The 23,527-nt window shown below is 39.2% G+C and overlaps 1 protein-coding gene across 6 annotated transcripts; it reads left to right on the top strand.

Annotated features, from left to right (window-relative positions):
- Window positions 1-106: 106 nt before the first annotated feature.
- Window positions 107-20,882, top strand: loxl3b (lysyl oxidase-like 3b). 6 transcript variants are annotated; one of them, XM_077537863.1, is made up of 18 exons: window positions 107-769; window positions 1,972-2,254; window positions 3,535-3,606; window positions 3,679-4,026; window positions 5,004-5,167; window positions 5,252-5,469; window positions 8,902-8,967; window positions 10,503-10,559; window positions 11,235-11,445; window positions 13,893-14,073; window positions 14,310-14,464; window positions 15,829-15,999; window positions 17,797-17,956; window positions 18,926-19,169; window positions 19,244-19,359; window positions 19,490-19,626; window positions 20,402-20,513; window positions 20,596-20,882. In XM_077537863.1, the coding sequence occupies exons 4-18, from the start codon at window positions 3,687-3,689 to the stop codon at window positions 20,667-20,669; spliced, it is 2,406 nt and encodes an 801-aa protein (XP_077393989.1). In that variant the 5' UTR covers window positions 107-769; window positions 1,972-2,254; window positions 3,535-3,606; window positions 3,679-3,686; the 3' UTR covers window positions 20,670-20,882. The 6 variants fall into 6 exon arrangements, with proteins under 6 accessions (XP_077393989.1, XP_077393988.1, XP_077393991.1 ...); XM_077537862.1 differs by lacking the exon at window positions 1,972-2,254; XM_077537865.1 differs by lacking the exons at window positions 1,972-2,254; window positions 8,902-8,967.
- The last annotated feature ends 2,645 nt before the right edge of the window (window positions 20,883-23,527 follow it).

Genomic DNA, 23,527 nt, shown 5'->3' with positions numbered 1-23,527 from the left:
TATGAAATTGCATCTGATTTAAAAAAAAAAGTAGTGAGGAGATCAAATATTTGTTGGCCGGTGCTTTTAAGTGCACTTTTATTGAGAATCCATCTTTTTATCAGAAAGATTTCATTTTTTGTTTTAATAGAACGATGTCATTCACAAAAAAGTGACAATATTTCTTTAATATTGTGACTTTTTGTGTTAAAAAAAAGTTGCACAGGAAAATACACTGTACAATTGTGACCTTTAAAATCGCAAATATGCTTCATCAGTCTTTTTTTTTTTTTTTAATGTATAGAGTAGTTGAAAAGAAGAAAAATGAATTTTTATATTTTATTAAATGATGCAGCTGTTCCTAATGGAGTGTCCTCTGCATTAAGCTCACGTGATCAATTTGAGCTACCTTGTTTTTTTTTTTTCTCTTTCATATTATGCAAGCGCCAGACAACCGTGAAAGAGTCCGTGTGTGTGCTTCCCAGGAATTAGACTCAGCCCTCCTCCTCCTCCTCTTTTTTTTTCCTCCTCCTCTTCGTGTGTCTGGCCAAGCAAGCTGTACAGCTGGCAATTTACAGACACCGCGACGAAGACGACGACGTGCCCCCAACAAGCTTTTCAAATGTTTTATTTTTTTATACCCTCACCAGCAATTAGACGGAGAAAAGTGTAAATACTGTCACGTGTGGGTTCACTCCCCACTTTTCACTACTTTCTGGAACGTTTATCCCCCCCCCAAGAAAACAAAAGCTGTGGAACCGTTAGACGAGTCTCAGTCTGCATCAATAAGGTAAGCACGAACATCATAGAATGCAATTTTACATGACCTGAAAGAAAAGTTAAATTATGTGCACCTTTTGAATGTACAGTGTGATTGAATGGCTTGTGTGTTTACAAAAAGCCGAGAGAAAAGAGATGCTAGCGGCTATAAACTGTCACTAATTGACCTCAGTACAGTATATGAATTCCATCGGGCAAGCTCCAACTTTTCATGACTTCCATGGTGAAAAAGTAAGACTAAATTCTTGTTTGCTGTCTTTAAAAATAAATAAATAAATTTTATATATATATATATATATATGAAAATACGTTGTTGTTTTTTAATATATATTTTTATATTTATATATATTTTAAATTATTAAATTAATAATTATATAAATGTATAATAATCTTAATAACAATACATTATTAAATAATATATTAATTCATTAATTCAATAAATATTTATATATATTATATATTTTTTATTATATACAGTATCAGAAAATAATAATATGTAATATATAATAAAATAAGTTTAACTTTATTTTCCAATTGCTTATCTCCAAAATATGATGATTTACACAAAAAAGTACATTACTTTATTATTGTAAATACATGTATATAAAAAATACTGATACTTTAAATACTTTTTTTTTTTTCAATGGGTCAAGGATTTATTTATTTATTTATTTATTTATTTATTTATTTTTTGAGGACCATTACAATATCCTGTTCAGAAGCGTCCATAGGTAAAATTTACTTCTACAAAATGAAAATGTTTCATAATTTTAACACAATACAGCAAAAGTGTTGTTAACATTTGAATGAATATGAAAATGGCCAAGTATACGAAATGAGGCATCGGCCGGCACACAACTACAGGCTCGAGCCAAGATGCAGTGGCTGGACTCTTATCTCACTGGCTTTTACACGCACGACAACGAGGCGCTCTAAAGTGGCCACACCAGCACTAAGCCCCTAAGCACACACTTACAGGCGGCAACGAGGGACTCTAAAACAGCCACGCTAACCTGAAGGCCCAGTCCACTGTCTTTCACGGTGGACTTAACACAAAATGAAGCAAAAAATCAGTTCTACTTTTCCCTATGTGACATGCAAGCGCTTGCGACCAACAATGAGGCACTCTAATTGGTGCATTTTTTGGGATAGTTCCCCATACTATCTAGTTGTCAGCCTATGCTTATGTTTTTCGCAATTTTGTGTATTTAGAACCAACTCTCTGAATTCACTTGACCCGGGACACTATTAATGAGGACAACATATCCCATGATGCATTGCTACTTCTTCAGCCACACGTCAAACGAATGAAGCAATCGTGCAGAGAGGTTTCCTTGTGGCTTCTGGAAAGTATTCCCCACTTCTCATCCTGACCCAGACGGTCCACGCAGGCGCACACACGTGTGTGTGAAATTGTCCCACTGTGATGTTGAGTCAGGCTGCTGCTGGTTCGAGCAGCAGAAGACGTGCAGCTGCCTTCTGTGGAGTCAGTGAGGTCAGCAACCTCTGGCACAAATGCCGGCAATCGAACAAACGCTTGGTTTAGCACACCGGGTGTGATGGGGAGGGGCGGGGAAAAGTCTTGGGAGTCTTTGAAAGGAGATGAAAGCCTATTTATTTATTTATAATTGATTTTCTTTTTTTTTTATGGAGATTTTTTTTCCCCACCCTAAAATGTCTCCTGATACGGGAAAGTCTCAGTCACGTTTTTGAGCGTAAGACTGGTGGTCTCTGTACAAACACAACACACTGCTGGATTTGTGCGGACCCCCCACCCGTGCCCTCATCCCACCCCGGTACACAGAAAGTCGTCAATAGCACTTTTATGTAGGGTACGATGACGTATATTCCATTAACTGTTACAAAAGTATGAGCTACTATTTTTTGGAAATAGTGAATTGCAATTTATTGTATGCGAGTTAATGGCTGATTAATCCTGTCTACTTACTATCTGTATTATATTAAAAACAAAGTAGGGAAATTGCATCATAGAATACAGTAATGCACTTTATAAAAACATGCAAAAAGAACAATTGAATAGAATGTCAAGAATTCAACAGTTTTTGCTTGCTGCATTCAATGGACATTGTGCTGTTCCTTCTGGTGTGCCTACGTTGGCCACCAGAGGGCAGTATAAAATATATTTACAGTATAATATGCGTGGATTTATTGACAAAGACGGTTGTACATAAGATGATCCGTATACTGAATATCATTAGCCTACTGGCATACTAAACTGAAGCATTATTTTTTTTGTCGGACGTCAGTGTTTTTTGTTTTTGTTTTTTTTGTTTTTTTTTCAATCCATATTGTGATGCTAAGTTCAAAATGACTTCAACAATTATGCCAACAATTTGTATGGCTGTTTCTCAATATGAAGAACGCGGAGTACGGTCTCGTCAACTCGTCAAGTTCGGTCTTGAGAACGTGTTTCCAAAGAACGCTAGTCTTTTCGTAACTGGAATGGCTGCGTCTTCACAAGTATCCAACTGACGCATTTAACCTAGCAGACAAAACAACTTCTGGGTATTCTTTTTTTTGTTTTTTTTTGTTTTTTCAAATTTGTAGCGGTACTTGTGTGCGACTACTGACGGACGTTTCACGATTGTTTACATCTTTAGAACTATCGCAATGGCAATGCTACTTTTGTTAGCCTGTTAATGGCGATTAAACTAGCATGCTAGCTTAAACTGAATCTGTGCGCAGACTTTCATAGGACAAAGTTATGTGATATGGTCAAATTCTGTACATAAAATGTCATTCTTTGTTGTACAGTCATCTTCAACTGCGGCCGAGAGACGGCTCGTAGTTCGACAAGCTCATAAGTTGGGGCACGCGAAAGTCAAGGTAGTAGCTACTGTGTTCGTTTGTGTCCTGTACTGACTGAATTTAATGGAATTGTTCTGTTGGATGTTCTAGGCGCAAGAATGTCGGCGTTGACTGGCCACCGTCACTTGGCCCTCCTCTTCTTCCTCGTCTTGTGCTGTCTCCGCTGCCTCGCCCAGACGCCGACGCCGCCCACCACCCTTCGCCCGTCTCCGTCCTCGTCACCGTCCCCCCGGCCCCAGACGGAGAAGCTGAAAGTCCGACTGGCCGGGTTCCCGCGCAAGCACAACGAGGGCCGCGTGGAGCTCTTCTACAAGGGCGAGTGGGGCACCATATGCGACGACGACTTCTCCATCTCCAACGCCAACGTGCTTTGTCGGCAGCTGGGATTCGTCGAGGCCACCGGATGGACGCATAGCGCCAAATACGGACAGGGGCAAGGTAGGATTTGTCTCTGGGAAGTCTGCCTATAGCAACAAGTGACAACTGTAATTAGGGCTGCTCGATTATGAAGAACATTAATTTGGTAATAATTGAGTCACGATTAGGACAATTACTTTGTTTTTTTGGCACAAAACAAGAAAAAACTAAAAAAAATACATTTAAACAACTCAAAATTAGTATTTATAATACACACACACACACACACACACACACACACACACACACACATATATATATATATATATATATATATATATATGCTCATATGTAATTGTGGAGTGTCATAATAAAATTGTAATTAAATTTTGATTAATTGCACAGCCCTAACCAATACAATCTCGCTTTCTGGCACATTATTTACATTAGGAAGTATTTTATTTTTAGCCCCCAAAAAATATATTTGGGGATTTTGTGCTATTGCTGAAAAATAATAATCTTTGCAGTTGTCCTGGTTAGCTAAACTGTAATGTCACTTAGGACGTTTGTTGTTCAACAAAGTATGTAGTATTTTAAAACGGCAAAAGAAAAAAATCTATTTTGGGGCACTTATTGTGGAGCCCCATGAAATCTACCTGACAACAAGAACCTGATGTATCCAAATTAAATAATCTGATAAACTCCTGGCTAAAATCTTATTTAGAAACTTTGTCGCTAACCTACAAAATATATGCACTTCATTTTAATCCCAAAAACATTTTGGGGCAGTTATTCTGAAGCCCAATTAAATCTGCTTAGCAACAAGTGTCCATTGAGCTATTAATTTACTACACGTTTTTTTTTTTTAATTTCTGAACATTTTGGGGCAGTTATTCTGAAGTCCAATCTAATCTGCCTAGCAACAAGTGCCCATTGAGCTATTAAGTTACTACATTTTGTTTTTCTTTCTTTTCTGAAAATACAAAAATGCAATTTTGGGGCAGTTAGTCTGGAGCCCCATCAAATCTGTGGCTGCAGTTGTTGCAATTATGTTAAAGGTAAGATCTGGCTGGACAACGTGCAGTGCGGCGGCGGCGAGCAAAGCGTCGGCGCGTGCAAATCTCGCGGCTGGGGCAACAGCGACTGCACGCACGACGAGGACGCCGGCGTGGTGTGCAAAGATGAGAGGATTCCGGGATTCGTCGATGCCAACGTCATCGAGGTGGGTCCTTTACCTTTCACGTTACTCTTCCGTTCCCAATTTTAGTATAATAGTCATTTTAATTTTTTTGTTACTTTGAACCAGGCCCACGTGGACGAGAACAAGCTGGAGGAGGTGCGCCTGCGCCCGGTGGTGGCGGCGGCCAAGAAGCGTCTGCCGGTCACGGAGGGCGTCCTGGAGGTTAAGTACAAGGACGGCTGGGCGCAGGTGTGCGCTGCCGGCTGGACGGTGAAGAACACGCGTGTGGTCTGCGGTATGCTGGGATTCCCTCACGAGAGGAAGGTCAACAAGAACTTCTACAGGTCAGTGACCCCCCTGGTTACCGTAGCGATGTACCGACACATTGTTTGTTAGGCACGCAGGCCAATGAAATGAGTGGAAATAATTGAGTTTTTAATAAAATGAATAGACTGGCAAAAAAAAAAAAAGAGGATTTAATTGTAGCATATGATATAAGAATTATAATTAAGTAAATTGAAAAAAAGAAAAATATGTTACATTATTTTTGTACCTTTATTAAAAAAAATATGAGTAGTTTTATTAAAAGTAAAAGCATATTATTTAATTATTTAAACATATACAGTGAGTATAATAAATTATATTAAAATATGAAAAATAATCAATACTTCTTAAAATAAGAATTAAATAAAAGTACATTGAGTTATATAAAAATTTATAGTATATTTAAAAAAGGAGAATATTTGTTGCATTATTTTTGCACCATTGAAAAAATATGAATAGTTTTAGTAAAAGTAAAAGCCTATTATTTAATTATTTAAACATACAGTACTGTATAATAAATTATATTAAAATATTTTAAAAAATCAATACTTCTTAAAAAAGGAATGAAATTTAAATATAAGTACATAAAGTGACATAAAAATGAACAATTAAGTATATTGAAAAATATAAGTATTTTGTTGCATTAAAAAATGAGTAGTTTTATTAAAAGTAAATTAATTATTTAAACATGTTAAAATGTGTTAAAAAAACAACAAAAAAAACAAAAAAACTCAACAGTACTTAACAAAATAAGAATTTAAATACATAAAGTGATATAAAAAAATGTAATTAAGTATATTGGGGAAAAAAATGAAAATATTTGTTGCAATACTTTTGTGCCTTTATTTAAAAAAGGTTTAGTTTTATTAAAAGTAAAAACATATCATTTAAATGTATATACTATATAGTATAATAAATACTAAAATATGAAAAAAAATCAATAATACTTAAACTAAGAATTAAATTATCTTTTTTCTGTAAAACATTCAAAGGTATGTTAAAAATGCAATTAATTATATTAAAATATAAAAACATATAAGTGTTATATTTAATCATCTATAAAATATATAATTATATTAAACAATTTATATTAAATGTGTTCATTTAGATTTAGTATATTTCCATCCATGAACTTAATGAGAAATAAAAAGAAAATCATTGAAAACTGTTGTGAAAAGTAAAACTAGATATGTAACAATATCATGAAATTTACATTGTTGATTTGTGATATTAAAAATATGAAAATTTAAATTCTAGTTCTATCGCCAATAAAAGCAAAACACATTTCAAAATCCTGAAAATGTCCCTTGGCAGTGTCAATGCAATCTAAACATTATTAGGCAGGTATTTTCTATTGGCTCTCATGTATCGGTGTGCCTAATAAATTGTCCATCTAACGCAACATTATTCAATGATGAATTGTGTGTTTTCCTATTTGTGTTGCTCCCAGTCACGTGGCTCCTTCTGGTTTTTTTTTTGTGGTTTTTTTTTGTGTGTGTGTTGTCCAACGACTGCAAAGATGGCAATGATTACAACATGACTCGCAATTAGAGCACAAAAAAACAAAAAACAAAAACGAGCTTGTACTAAATGTTTCCTCCAGATCCATAATGGGAATTGCAGTCGACTCGCAGATTTGCTCTCTATGAGAATATTTGTCTCTCACAGGTGGCCTGAGAGGGGGGAAAAAAACCCCTGCTTTTTATTTAAAAATGTGTGTGTGTCGGGCAGGCGTCTTGTAGAAGCTCAAGGAGGAGTGTGCACGTGTGTGTGTGTGTGTGTGTGTGTTTGTACATGTGCGTCTGTCAGGGGTGTGTGAAGCCTTGGCGGGAGCCAACCACATCCGCGCCTGGGATAACTGTACATCCTGTTTGGTCACCGGGCGCTTGTGGTGACCTCGTTTATGGACCCATTTGTGGTTTAGGTTCGAAAAAACAAAACAAAACAAAAAAAAACAACCATTTTCAAGAAGCAACTTTTACTTTTTATTATAATTTTCAATCTTTTTATGATAACTTTTACATTTTTTTTACCATATTAATGTTAAAGGATTGATTTTTACATCCGTATTATATTACAAACCGCTAAAGTGGGGAAATCCCCGGTTGCTGTGGCAACATTCGAGTCAGTGTTTTGTCTACTAGCAGCCAGTGAAGTAGCATCCGACATGCATTTTATAGCTGTCAAATGACGCCTGGTAGATAATTGCGACTTTAAATGTACGCTTGCTTTCATGAGGATTCTATCCGACGGTTAGTGGGCCAAAAATAGAGTTGACTTGAGTTTGTGAGTAAGCCTTCATGCAGCCTGACGGAGGTAAAAAAAAGTGCGCTGAATGTGAAATTTTTGGAATATCTGCGTACTTACGTTTGACCTCAATTTACGCTTGTGGAATGTCGGCGTCTCGATTCCCCGATGACCCCCGTCGGCCCACTGCAGGAAACGTACGCGTTACTAGCAAATGCACGCTGTAAGAAATAAACCTGAAAATAACAATGTACTGTAAGTAACTGTAAGACTAACTAGACTAAGTGCAATTTCTGGAGAAATTGCGCAGGAATGCTGAAAGCTGAATGCTTATGAGGTGAATTGAAAGATACATTATTTGAAAAGTTTTAATTGAAGGTGAAAGATAAATAAATAAGAAGAAAACTTGAGCTGCAATTAGTCTAAGGTGGGATTTAATCATTTCAGAGAAATTAGAATCCATTTCCTGAAACTGTAGTCAGTTGGTATCAAACCATCGAATGTACTAAAATGTGGTCCGAGGGTGTTTGAACCAAAATGTGGTTTGAATCCAACTTCTCCATGGGGGAAGAAATTACTTTAACGACTGAGCTAACTTGCCTTGTTCAAATTCATGGCTAATGGCGCATTTATTAAAAAAAAAAAAAAAAAAAAATAGCCATCTGATGAAAGTCAACTCGCATTTAATCATTTCAGTGAAGTTGTAAAGCATTTCCTGATATGATAGTCAGTTGGTATACAGTTATATCACTAAACATAATTGCCATGGATATATTTGCAATGTACAGTCAGAGGTGGGATTCGAACCCAGGACCTCATGGTTACTGGACATTGCACTTTTAACCAAGTGCGTCACTGAGCAGAGTGGGACTTAGAAGAAGTTCGTCAGTCCCATTGAAAATGAATGGGGGGGGAAAGTGGATATTTAACGTTAAATTGTGCCAGTACTGTAAGTAATGCCGAATCAGATGATAAATACCTCGGAAAGCGTGACTTATTGACCCTAGTTGAAATTTGACCGTGTAAATTGTAACTATTATGTGGGAGTTATTTGATGGCAAAAAAGTGAGAATAAATAAATCAGCATTTCCACAATTAACTGTAAGAAGTGTCATACTGAACAAGAAACATGCTGTCACACCGTTTGAAAGCGCCCGCCCGCCCGCCGCTATAGTAAATGTGACTTGAACTGCGTGTGGTTGCAGACGTTTGAGAAAGCGCGCCGCCGAGAGGGTCTCCAGGTCAAAGGTTAACCCGTCGGCAGGTGCCAGGTACTCTGTCGCCGGGGAGAAAACAAGCCCGCCGCAGTGTCCAACGTGCGGCCGCATTGTGTTTTTTCTTCATAGAGTAGCTATTAACACTTTCCACTATGTTCCACTACGTTCCACTATTATGAATGAATCATTTTGCAACTCTATAATTTAGACTTTTGTCACGTGCGGCATGTTGATGACGGATGTGATTGATTGACAAGACTTTTATGACATTTTTTTTTCCAAGTCTGTTCTGTGTGAGTGTTTGGCTATTCGATGTTTGCATGCAGGAAATGCCTTGTGATGGATTCTTCAACAATTAACAACTTGTTAGCATCGTAATTGATAACGCAGATTTCAAAATTGACAAATTTATGCCAAATGGACAATAGTTGGGGAAAAAAAAATCTACTACGTAATTCTATTTACGTTTCACTATGCTGAAATTGTTTTAATGGTCCTGTTGAAGAACCCTCCCAAATTCTCTCTGGTAGATTATTGTGAGCTCATTTAGTCCATAAGTATGCAAAAAATGCCATAAAAGATGACACGATTAATGTTTTGTATGGTTTGTAAATTCACCCATTATTAAAAAAAAAAATGTGCGATAGTAAAATTGACCGTTGTAAACAATTGGCTCATTGTACAAATGACACATGGTGAAATTGATTTATGGGGGGGGGGGGGGGGGGGGAAACAAAACAAAAAAACAAACAATTATAATAGTAATAATAATTCATTCAAATGTACTCATGGTAAAACTGAGCCATAATAAAAATTGACCAATGGTAAAACTGAAACATGGTTTAAAAAACAAAAAACAAACGAAAAAAATTAAATCATGGTTAAAAAAATGACCCATGGTAAAATATATGATATATTTTCTTCAATTTTTTTTCTCATTGTAAAAACGGAATGATAGTTTAAAAACATTTTTGACCTATGGTCAAATTTGTTCACAGTAAAAATTCACCCATAAATAAATTGGCTCATGTTAAAAAAATACTTATAGTAAAATTGACCTATGGTAAATAAATAAAATAAATAACTGAAAAATAAAAATAATAATAAAATGACTCAAAATTCTGGTTGGTGGTTTAAAACATTTTAAAAAAAAATTGGGTCATGGTAAAAAAAAAGAAAAAGAAAAAGACAAATTGGGTTATGGTAAAAAAAAAAACATTTAAAAAAAAATGAAAAACTGAGTAAAAACATGAATTTACTTATGATAACCCAAAAATCATCCTTTTGTTTACATTTATGGCATTTGTTATTTCAATGAGTGGATTATTGCTCACTATTAGCACTTAGCATCCTTGTCATATAGTCACATTCATTTTCATTCTTTAGTGTTTGAAATAACGATTGTGTCACTTTCAACAAACAACGGCCTTGGAACAATATTTTGGAAAACCATCTGAATCATTATTATTATGGTCACATAATGCTAGCTGCCATGTTTAAAGTGACACATTCCTTTTCAACTATGTATTCCTCATGCTTTTAATTTATTGGGCTGGAATTGTGCCGTCTAACCCGTGTTTACCTTGCAGGCAGGCAGCAAAAAGTAAAGCTTTTGCTAAGTCTAAACAGAGCAGCCCCGCCCCAAGGTAATGTGTGCGCTAACCGTGTCGCCGTGGCAACAAGCGCACTCCCAATTCAGTTTTTTTTTCTGAGCTTGGGAAGATTGTTGTCACATTTGACACTTTATTCTTCTTCTTCTGTCCTCCTTTGTCTCTCATTTGCATATACATATATTAAATTTTTACTCCTCCTAGCAAAAACTGACCAATGGGGGGGTTAAATGAGTCATTTTAAGAACTGACTCATCTCAAAATTTGGCTCATGGTTAAAAATTGGCTAATGCATTTAAAACAAAAAAAAACAAACAAAAAAAACACCTGACTCATGGTAACAATTGACTCATGGTTAAAAATTGATCCATGATTCCAAAAAACAAAAAAACAACAACAACAAAAAACATTGTAAAACTCTAAAAACCGACAGTTACAAAAAAAAAAAAGATTAATGGTAAAAATTTATTCATGGTTAAAAATAATAATAATAATAAAAAAAAAACATTCTAAAATTGTAAAAACCGACAATTAAAAAAAAAAAAAAAGATTGATGATAAAAATTGATCCATGGTAAAAAAAAAAAAAAGAATATATATATATATAAAATAAAAAAAGATTGATGGTAAAAAAAATAAAACACACAAAAAATAAAACCCATGGTAAAAGTTGTCCCACAGTGAAACAAAATGCATCTTGTCGCCCCCGCAGGTTGTTCTTGGAACGTCAGAAGAACGTGTACCGCGTGCACTCGGTGGCGTGCACGGGCACGGAGGTGCACCTGGCTGCGTGCTCCATGGAGTTCAACGGGCCCAACAACACGGCGTCGTGCCGCGGCGGCTCCCCCGTCGTTGTCAGCTGCGCGCCGGGAGCGCTCTTCATGCCGCAGCACGCCTCACTCAAGATGAAACCCAAAACTTCGGTAAGGGGGCACTTGTTTGTGGACACTCCGCAATGTTGTTCAGCGCCATGTTTTAGTTCCTGCTCTGCGACTGTGGCATGGGATCGCTCCACAATGTTGTTTGAGTCTAATGTTTATGTACTAATAATGGCTGACGTGATCACTCCACAATGTTGTGGTCGCTTCACAATGTTGTTCACAGCCATGTTTAAATTGTTTACACCCTGGAATTGAAAACTCAACAATACAGTAGTTGCTCCATAATATTGTGTGTATCCATGTTTTTGTTATGGTAGTCTGACCGCCGTGTGGTTGCTCCACAATGTTGTGTGTATCCATATTATTGTTCCATTATGTTTACAGTACACTCTGCAGTGTGGTTGTTCCACAAAGCTATGGTCATGTTGCAAAGTTGTGGTCATTTCATAATGTTGTTGTCGCTTCACACTGTTGTGTGGCTTCATGTTTATGTTCTGGTAAGCTTTGACATGTGGCCACACCTCAATATTGTATGTGTGCTCACTCCACAATAGAGGTGTGCAAAATTTCCGATTCTTAGATTATTCACGATTCGGCCGTGGAACAATCGAGAACGATTCACAAAAGTCCAAATTCCGATTATATAAATATGCCAAGGGAACCGAAACTAAAAGTGGACCGGAGCGGAAAGTACGCGGAACTGAAACGCAGTAGCGCGCACGGTCTTCGGGACGCTTAATGGGACGGACCGAGAGTACACATCCACAACTCACGCCTCGACATTCAAAACAACAACAAGCATGGCTGAGCTGACCAACCCACCTCTTCGTCAGATCAGACCTGCTCCGAAAAGGCAAACAACTTCAGGCGGAAGTATCAGCTAGCTGGCTGCAGTGCGTCGGTTAGCGTTCTACAGGGCGCCGCGCAGTGATACGAACGAACGAACAGAAAAGTAGTGGCTGGCGGTAATGGCGTCTGACTTTATTCAGAAAAGAGTATTGTGGTGGAAATGTATCACGCTTTTGAAAACAAATAGTTTTTAGAAGAAAAAGGCTTTATTTCCGAGACCCCAGCCAGCTTGCTGGACTATTTTCCTCTCGTCCAACGTCGAACATGAACGCGTGTCACCGAACGCTGTCAGAAAGAAGTCAGTGCTGATCGCACACACGGGAGGTGAGGATCAAATTGAGATTCATGTTAAAAAAGCCGAACGATCCCTTTAATGTTTACACGTTCATGTTTACACAAGTTAAAAAGCAGAAAAGCACTTGAGGTTTTTTTTTTTGTACCTCTGAGAAACTTTAATGTTTACATGTTCATCTTTACACAACTTAAAAAGCAGGAAAGCACTTTTTTTTTTTTTAGGCATTTGTATTGAAGTAGTAGTTCACATTGTCTTTCATTTATATCTCAGTGCACTTTTGAGTGGATAAAAATAATATATTTTTGCTCAATGCTATGTTTTATTCTGTTGAAGACTGAATATACTTAAAAGCTGTTGTTACAGAATGAGGACTTGAGTATTTTATTTACTGTTTTGAACTGTTAACTTGATACTGAAATAGTAGTTTATTTAGGCCTGAGAGGACTTTTGTACTATTTTTGTAACTAATGTACGAAACATTAAAAGCACCAAAATACATTGTTTTTTTTCTGCTGCCTGGGGGGAAATCAATAATCGTTTTATAATCGAATCGTAGCCTCTGAATCGTAATCGCAATCGAATCGTGAGGTGCCCCAAGATTCCCACCTCTACTCCACAATGTTGTGTGTGTTCTTTCTTTTTTTTTTTCCCCGAGTCTTGACGTGTGGTCACTCCACAGTGTTGTGTGTTCATGCATTTGCTCAATTAGACTGGTGTGTGGGTGTGCGTGCGTGCGTGTGTGTGTGGGTGCGCTCCACAATGTAGTGGTTCCTCTGCAATGTTGTGTTATCCCTGTTTAAGTTTCAGTTATCACTGGCATGTGGTGCTTCACAATTTTGTGTGTATGATCACACCACAATGTTGTGTGTGTGTCCACAAATTTTTCTAGGAGTCACTGACGTATGGTTGCTCCACATTGTTTTGTGTGTGTGTGCGTGTGTGTGTGTGTGTTTCTTCCAGTAAAATGTGTAGTCACACCACAATGTTGCTATTGTTCCAAAATCTCATTGTTCAGCAATGTTGTGTGTTTGATCGTGTCACAATGTTGTGGTTCCTCCGTGGTGTTGTAGGTGCTCTAGTTTGCCGTGTTGTATACCTCCTTGTTTATGTTCAAGTAAACTTTGACTTGTGGTCTCTCCACAATGTTGTGTGTGATTGTTCCTCAATGTTAAGCTGCTCCGCAATGTTGTTATCCCTCCTCGATGTTACTTGAGTCCATGTATATATTCCTGTAAACTGGCTTCGCAATATTGCGTTCCTCGATGATACCTGTGTAGACTCAGACGTGTGATGGCTCCATAATGTTGCGTGCATCGTAGTATGTATTTATTTTTTATTTCGCCAGAGCAACGTGAGGCTGAAGGGTGGGGCCCATCTGGGCGAGGGCCGCGTGGAGGTGCTGAGGGGCAGCGAGTGGGGCAGCGTGTGCGACGACCGCTGGAACCTGCAATCGGCCAGCGTGGTGTGCAGGGAGCTCGGCTTCGGCAGCGCCAAGGAGGCCATGACGGGCGGGCGCATGGGCCAAGGTGGGACGCTCCAACACACACGCACACTTTTGCAGACTTTGGTTGTTTGACTCGACCCCAGGGACCTCAACTTTGAACTCACAGGCATCACTTCTCTCTGGAATTTTCCTTTGGAGTGTTTTTTTTTAATGCTGACATACTTCGGCAAATAAACCTTCCTGGTTAAAAGTCTTTTCCCAGTTCCTGTAAATGTTCCTCAAACATTCCGCTTGTTTGTTTTGTTTTCTTTTTTCCAGGAGTGGGTCCCATCTACATGAACGAGGTGAAGTGTTCGGGCCACGAGCGTTCCATATGGAACTGCCCGTTCAAGAACATCACGTCGGAGGACTGCCAGCACACGGAGGACGCCGCCGTGCGCTGCAACGTTCCCTACATGGGCCTGGAGAATTCGGTCAGAGCCGCGCCTCGCTTTTTATCCGCACGACTCTGTTTCGGGCCAGCCAGTTTTGTCACAAGACGCGTGCGAGGAGTTTCTGATTGGTTGTGCAGGAACATGTCTTGTTTGCGACTGATATTTTGTGATGATGTCATGCTGCGACGTTGTCATGACAATTTAGTGCCTAGTCTACTAATTTGATAACAAAAACACTAACAAACTGATATGGTCACCTCACTGATGTCAAGACAAACTTTTACACTGATGCAGTACACGTGGTCACTCCACAGTTTTGCGTATGGCCATATGCACATTCTTTGTTGAGTTTGCTCAATTGTGCTGCAAGTTTCAATAGACTCGGACGTGGTTACTCCACAATGTTGTGTTCCAGTAGACTCTGGCACATGGCCGCTTCACAATGTTGTGTGAATCCATGTTTATATTTTAGGAGACGCTGACATGTGGTTACTCCACAATGTTGTGTGAATCCATGTTTATGTTTTAGTAGGCGCTGACATGTGCTCATTCCACAATGTTGTGTCAGGAGTAGACTAACTTTTGTCGCTCAACACTGTTGTGTGTATCAACAATTTGAGTTCATGTAGTGGAGTAGAATGACATGTGGTCACTCCACAGTGTTGTATGCGTCCTTGTTTTTAAGATTTAGTTGACTCTGATGTGTGGTTGCTTCTAAATATTGTGCGGAGTTGACTCTGACTTGGTCGCGCCACGATGCTGTGTGAATTCACTATCCTATGGCCACTCCACAATGCTGTGTCGGTCCATGTTTAAGTTCCATTAGAGTCTTGACGTGGTCATTCTACAATGTTGCTGTTTATGTTGCTGTAGATGTTATGTGGTCTCTTAACAATGTTGTGAGTGCTCCACAATGTTGTGTGTGTCCCTGTTTGTTTCCATTGAGTCTAGTGTGTGGTCACTCCACAATGATGTGTGCGTCAGTGTTATTAAGGTCCAGTAGGTGCTGACATGAGGTCGCTCCACAATGTTGTCAAATTTTACATTCTAGTAGACCCTAACACATGGTCGCTCCACAATGTTGCGTTTGTCAAATGTTACATTCTAGTACCCCCCTAACATGTGGTCGCACATCAATGTTGTGTTTCTCAAATTTAACATTCTAGTAGACCCAAACACATGGTCGCTCCACAATGTTGTGTACGTCCTACACAGCCAAATTTGATTTGTTAGTAAAATAAGTCTTGACAGCAGTGATGAGGCTTCAACATGGACTGTTTCCAGCTTGAAGCGTCTCACTTTGGCCATGTAAATGCTCACAAAGGCTCCAGTGGGATCAGAGGTTTTCGGTTCTGATTCCACCAGACCTTTGCGCTAACCCTCGCTCGACCACCGCCACACAGATCCGACTCGGAGGGGGGCGCACCCGCTACGAGGGCCGTGTGGAGGTCCTGGGCACGGACGCCAACGGCACGCAAGCCTGGGGTCTGATCTGTGGCGAGACCTGGACCACCAAGGAGGCCATAGTGGCCTGCAGGCAGCTCGGCCTGGGCTACGCTAACCAGGCTAACCAAGTAGGTTGCTAACAAATCATTTGTCGCCTGCCTATAATAATATACTGTCACCTTCAAAATGAAACTGCGCGTATGTTTCCTGGTGATGTCATAGTTTGGTGCGAGGCAAAACTACCTTAGAGTTGCGCTAGTTTTTTTTTTTTTCACATTGTTTTCTTTCCTTTGCACTTTCAGCTTGAAGTGTGACAGTACATTATAAATAACTTTTCTTTGTGGCGCGCAAAGAAAAGCCGTGGTCCAAGCGCTGACCTCATCCCACCCCCGCCAAAAAAAAAAAAAGCCCACACTGACATTCTAACACTGTCGCACAGCACACATTTTCCACTTTTGCCATCTGAGTTTGAAGTAGAATTTCTAACTAGCTCTAGTTTTTTTTTTTTTTAACCATAATTGGTCACTCTTGCACATCTTCTAAAAGGTTCAAGTTACTGGTCGGACATATGCAATTACTAACTAAGTCTGAGTTGCGAGTGAAGGGCAGGACGCCCGAGTGACTCCCCGCAGGGCGTGTGGTCCGCAGATCCGGCTGGTGGGCGGCCGCAGCACGTATGAGGGCCGGGTGGAGGTTCGGGTGGGCTCCAGGTGGGGTACGGTGTGCAGCGCGGGCTGGAGCACCAGGGAGGCCATGGTGGCGTGCAGGCAGCTCGGCCTGGGCTACTCCATGCACGCCATCACCGTAAGTGCCACGGATACCTTCCAGAATAACATGATTGCCCGATGGCCTTCACAATAAAAGTGGGAGTTGGGAGTTGCGTATACTAGCTGAGGTCAAGTGCAAGGGATGGGCAAAGTACACCTTTCGCTTATCTTTTAAATAATCAACCAGTGATTTTATTTTATTTTTTTCAACATTTCATGAAATTAATCCATCCAGCCATTTTACCAACCGCTTATCCTCACCAAGTAGTACAATGAAAAATATGAGTAACACATTTACATGTACACTTATTATAATTTAAAATGATTTATGTTGAATAATCGGTTCATTTATTTATTACATGTAATAGAATAAAATATTACTGACCTGAATATTTTAGCCTATATGTTTAATTTATTGTAAATAATGTAAAAACTTATTTTTATATACATTTAACATTTTTACAATTATTACTAATTGATTAAATTATTTATTGCAAATGACAAAAGGGTTTTCTAAAAAAAAATAAAAAAAACATCTACATTTAATAATGTATTTAGTTATTTGCTTAAATAAATGCTTAGTTTACTCTATATAATAAAATAATAAAAGTGAAATAATATCTTATATTTAATATTTGAAACTTGATTCAATAAATGGTTAGTTTATTGTAAATAATAATATATTTTGCATATAAACATAACTTGAATTGAATAGTTGGTTGAATAATTTATTGTAAATAATGTAAAAAAGTAGTGAAAAATTCTAATGTATGTTTAACATTTTTGGTTAATTTAATTTGAGTAAAGTGTGTGGAATAATAATGTGTTTATTTTAAAAGTAAAACTTGTCGAACAGTATACTGCATGTACATTACCACGTGTATTATTTTTTAAAATTATGTATTTAAATCCTTGATTAGTTAATTCAAATTACGTTATGAATAATACAAAAAATAAGAATGAATGATTATTATTTTGCATATATATCTAAAGGTCTCCTTAGACCATCTACATGACATGACATGGCATTTCTGTCTGTTTAAAAATTCTAATATTGCCTTTAATTCCAAAAGTGCCCACCCTGAGTTATTACTTCCTGAGTGTGTGTCTTCTCTGCTCTGATTGGCTGGCCACTCTGTGTTTGCCCCGCCCTCCAAGGAAACGTGGTACTGGGACAGCAGTAACGTGACCGAGATGATTCTGAGCGGCGTCAAGTGCACCGGCAACGAGATGTCGCTGACGCAGTGCCAGCGACACAAGACGCTCAATTGCCAGAAGGCCGCCGCCAAGTTCGCCGCCGGCGTCATCTGCTCCGAGAGTCAGTGGCCACAAACTTTTTTTTATAACGCGACATCTTTTACATGAAATATATATATTTTTTTTTTATTACGGTATTACTGTTCAAACTCTGGCCTTTTGAGCTGTGCTGACGACATCTCTTGTGGTCAAATTCGACTATTCTTGGACTTCGGAGTTTGGGACGTTTACGATCTGTGGGACTTGGTGGGGCACTGCCCCATTTGGTGCCCAAATGCACTCTTTTGAGGTGTGCTGACATACTTTGCAATTCAAATTTTGTGCAATTATTATTATTATTTTTTTTAGAAAAATATATTATGATAGCATTGTTTTTTTTTTTTTTTTTTTTTTTTGTCAATTTATTTTTAGTACATGTTTTCAATCTGCTTGATCTGGTGGGGCATTGCCTCACTTGCCCCAAAGTGCAAAATGGCGGAGCTATTTTAAGGTATTCTGGAATCTTGCGTCACATTGGGACATCTTAAGTTGAATGCTGCAAATTTTGGGGTAACTTTTTCATTGAAAATTTGACTTTTCTTGTATTTTGAAGTATCTGGCATTAACAATCAGTGAGAATTGGTGGGGCATTGCCCAACCTGCCCCCAAATTTTATGCATATTTTTATTTTTAGAATTATTGTTTTTTTTCTTAATTCAAATTCATTTTTAGTACGTGTAATATTTGAGATCTGGTGATGCACTGCCTCACCTGCCCAAAATGCACAATCACTGAGCAGTTTTGAGAAAATCTCATGTCACATTGGGACATCTTTTTTGTGACTTTTTGTGGATTTTGGAGTTTCTGACGCTGAAAGTTTGGTGACATAAATTTGACTTTAGTCCGTTTTTAATATTTATAGTCTTTGTGATCTGGTGGGGCACTGCACCACTTGCCCCCAAATGTCCACTTGTCAACATATGACCGCTCCATGCTTGATTTCTGCAACAGTGTAACTTCGAATGTGTTTTTGTGGTTGGTTGGCGAGCAGCGGCGTCAGACCTGGTCCTGAACGCGACGCTGGTGCAGCAGTCGGTCTACATCGAGGACCGGCCCCTGCACATGCTCTACTGCGCCGCCGAGGAGGACTGCCTGTCCAAGTCGGCCGCCAAGGCCAACTGGCCGTACGGTCACCGCCGCCTGCTGCGCTTCTCTTCGCAGATCCACAACATCGGCCGCGCCGATTTCAAGCCCAAGGCGGGGCGCCACTCGTGGGTGTGGCACGCTTGTCACGGGTAAAAAAAATAAATAAATAAAATAAATGTATTTCAAGCTATAGAATCTGTTTTTTTTTTGGGGTTTTTTTCAGACATTACCACAGCATGGACATTTTCACCCACTACGATCTCCTCAACGCCAACGGAACCAAAGTGGCCGAAGGGCACAAAGCAAGTTTCTGTCTAGAGGACTCGGACTGCCAGGAAGGTCAACACAAACTTTTCAGAACAGTAAAATTTGATGCAATATTATGCCCATAAATGCGCTATATGAATATAAGGAGCAGTTGTGTCTACCTGGCGAGCATCCAATGCTAACGTGGCGCCACACGTCGCAGGTGTTTCCAAGCGTTACGAGTGCGCCAACTTTGGCGACCAGGGCATCACGGTGGGATGCTGGGACATGTACCGCCACGACATTGACTGCCAGTGGATCGACATCACCGACGTCAAACCCGGAAATTACATCATGCAGGTAAATTGAGTACATCGGTGGGATAACTGGCCAGTGGCCACTAATTGGGTCTCATTTGGACCCTTGGGAGACTTCCTGTGCAGTTTGGGGCATAGGTCCTTGAGACTTTTTTATTTGTTCTGTTGTGACGACGTGTACGCCAAATTTCGTGTTGATTGGTAAAAGTGGTGTCAGGGGCAAATTTTTTATTATTTTTTTTCCACGGGGAGCGACTGAGAAAATTTGCCCAAAATGTCTGACTTCCTGTACAGTTTTGAGCATAGATCCTTGAGACTTTTTTGCGCGTCCTGTTGTGTTTGACGTGTAGGCCGAATTTTGTGTTGATTGGTAAAAGTGGTGTCAGGGGCTAATTTTTTTATTTTTTTTTCTTTACACGGGGAGCGCCTGAGAAAACTTGCCCAAAGTGTCTGATTCAAACCAAAATGGCCAACTTCCTGTGCAGTTTTGGGCATCGGTCCTTGGGACTTTTTTGTGCGTCCTGTTGTAATCGACATTTATGTCCAATTTTATGTTAATTAGTAAAACTAGTTAAGGTAAAATAAAATTCCAACATTGCAGGGCGCAATACTGACAAAATACGCCCAAAATAAATACAAAATGGCTGACTTCCTGTTCAGTTTGGGGCATAGATTCTTGAGAATTTTTTATTTTTTTTAAATGGTAAACGACGAGGAAGCATTTTTGTTTGTTTTTCCTCGTCCACTCACGTAGTCATTTAACATAACCTTTTTTTTTTTTTTTATTATTTTTATTTTTAACTTCCTGGTCCACTCAGGTGGTCATCAACCCTAACTTGGAAGTAGCTGAGAGCGACTTCACCAACAACGCCATGAAGTGCAACTGCAAGTACGACGGCCATCGGATCTGGTTCCACAACTGCCACGTTGGTAAGCCCCCCCCCATAAAAAGTAGCACTCTTTTTTTTTTTTGGATGGTGTGTTGTTCAAACCCGCAAAAACCTCCCCACAGGCGACGCCTTCAGCGAGGAGGCAGAGAGAAGGTTCGAGAAGTACCCGGGACAGTTGAACAACCAGATTTCTTAATCCCGACGACCGATGGATGGAAGGAGACATTTTGTTCAGTCGTCATCGTTTTTTGTGGGGGGGACGTTTCCATTTTGAAAAACCGTGTTTGAGCTGTTTTTTATTCTTATGAATGTATTTATTACCTGTTCAAAGGTGCTCCAAAAATTCTCAGTATTTTTATTTTTAGGATTTTACGATAAAGGATTAGAAAAAAATAAATAAATGAAATGATGTTGCTGTATGTACACTGATGTAATCGCACCTGCTGCACTCAATTAAATGAGACGATTATTTGATAACAATGAAATGTTCGTAAATGTTTACATAAGATTGGTGAAGATCCTGACGGATGGATTGTTCGAGCTGCTGCTGGTACGTTCACAACTCTAAAGATGTTACATGTGACTTGGCTGAGTTACAAAATTTCTCTTTTTTTTGCCATTTTCCAGAATCTGCAACGTGATTGGCAAGAGCCGGACCGGAAATAATATAATTGGCTGACTCGGATCCACGTCTAAGAGGTGGTTGGTAAAACTAGTTCTGAAAATCAATGTGTTCCTGATCTTTTCTATTAACTCATTCAATCACAAAAACGTGTAAGTATGTTTTTAATCCGTTTTCCTTCCCGACCAAAAACGTATTTATACGTTTTTTTATTTTTTCTATGCTAGGGCACACAGAAGGCTTTGATACAGCTTCTGACCTGAAGAGGTTGCTTAAAGCAATGGTAGTTAATACAAGAAACGGCCAGCAGGTGGCAGCAGAGTATAAGAGATCAGCCAAGGCCACGTTGCAACAAGGTGTTTTTGCCAGTGTTTTCAACAGGTTTGTGAATAATGATGAAACTTAGCGATATTCTAATGTTAATTGCTGCAGAACGGAAACAGATAGAAAAATACTTTTTTTTTTTACTGATGAAAGAAGAGACTCTAATCTTTCTTTTGGTAGGTCCCATGTTTTTATAGCAATAGAACACAATATTCTGTGGGCCTTGCAAAATCAGTCAAAATCCGCTTGCTTCAGTGAAAATAGCTGGGAGTGAATGCGTTTCAGAATGACTGAATTGTACTCTTATTGAAGGTGAGTCAGCAGCGCCCTCTGTTGACGAGCCGCCACGAGTGTGCGACGGTCTTGGCTGTCGTGTGTGGCTCGCGTGCGTGCAGAGGTTATTTCAATCGACTTAAGAAGCGCTTAGCTGTTAACTCGTTACTGCAATCCCATTAAGCTTCATCAGGCTGCAATGTCCAGATTGGTCGCGATGCTCAACAGCGCCCTCTGTACAATATTTTTAACTGTGTCCACCTGTGAATCATGATGCCTGTTTAGGTAGCTTTGTAGCGTCCGCTTGGCCTGGTGTCTGGGCTGGTAGTGGATCCTCCTCTTGCCCCCTTCAGGGAGATGACGACTTCTACAGTGCCTGCCAGGCAAACAGAAATAACATGAGATCTCATTATATAAAAACAATATCACATGTTGGTATAATCTTGTTGATCTAATACTAATTCGTAACAGCCTCCTTATAATACCTTGTAGAAGCTGCGTTTATATTAATTTGACTATACAGCAAATTGAACCAGATAGCATTACAACTATATTATAGCTACTCTCCTGGTGATATGCGTTCACCCACGAGTAAACAGGACGTGTATGTCACGGAAATAAATGAGTATTTAGCGCCGTCTTTTATCATTTTTAATAGACAAGCTCAAAGCATGCCGTCAATATTTAACTAATTTGGCACACGATACAGTAAATATCAAACACATTTGGATGTTAAAAACAGGGTAATATGTTTGAAGGGGCTGTCTGCCGGTTTGACTCAGGAAAATGCACTTTTTAAATACAGGATTTAAAGAAAGAAACTACTTCACAATTTATAGATATGCGCTTTTCATAACATGTGGGGGTGATTTTGTCCTAAACCCGCACCCCCCCATCCTGTATTTTGCCATTTTGTGTTTGTTTTGTAAACAGTGGGCCGTTTCTGTGGAAAGACAGTGTTTACACCCCTCCAGCCAATCGCAGAGCGGGGGCGTGGCGTGTCGCAAACGGGGCCGGGCGAACGTGTCTGCTGCGTGACGTCACTCCCGCGGCAATTTGAAAGCACGCGCGGATTTTTTTTTTCACTCACTCATTCACACATGTACGTTCTGTGAGTGAGTGAGTGAAAAAAAAATAGGGTTTGTTAGGACAAAATCACTCCCACACGTTATGAAAAGCCCATATCTATAAATTGATAAGCCGTTTGTTTCTTTAAATCCTGTATTTAAAAAGTGCATTTTCCTGAGTCAAACCGGCAGACAGCCCCTTTAAATTTACCGCTCGTTGTCGCGGACTTCTTCCTCCGCCGCTTCCGCATCCTCCGGGAGGCGCAGTGTGATTGGTCAAAAGTAAGTCCACCGGAACGAAAGACCAACTCGGATATATCCGACTTCCGACCATCCTCGAATGCAGCATTTGTGCTTACTCTGGCGCTAACATCGGAGTGCTGCAGCTCATCGGTAAAATGCTCGATGTGAGAGTTCAATCCTGGCATCTTCCATGTTCCCCTTCATTTTATAGCTAAACATTTTTTTTTTAAATTTAAAAAATAATATAGTACAGTACGTTCAAAACAATAACTATCGTTTCCAGTCCAGTCCCAAATATACTTCAGATTTCCTCTTTCACGATGTTACAAAGACGTCAAGCGAATTTGTTACTTAATAGTTGGAACAACAAAAACATTGCTACAAGCGAACGAGCTTGTGAGTATGAATACAAATTGAATGAATTTAATATAATATTAAATCAATATTATCCTTTTTTTTTTGCCTCGATGAATCCAACATGCTTCTTTAGATGATTTATTGACAAATTTTAAATATCATACAGTA

Source organism: Festucalex cinctus, chromosome 12 (assembly GCF_051991245.1).
Source record: "Festucalex cinctus isolate MCC-2025b chromosome 12, RoL_Fcin_1.0, whole genome shotgun sequence".
In the NCBI taxonomy this organism is placed as follows: Eukaryota; Metazoa; Chordata; class Actinopteri; order Syngnathiformes; family Syngnathidae; genus Festucalex; species Festucalex cinctus.
Note: the sequence above shows the minus strand (reverse complement) of the source record. Positions and strands in the feature narration are given on the sequence as shown.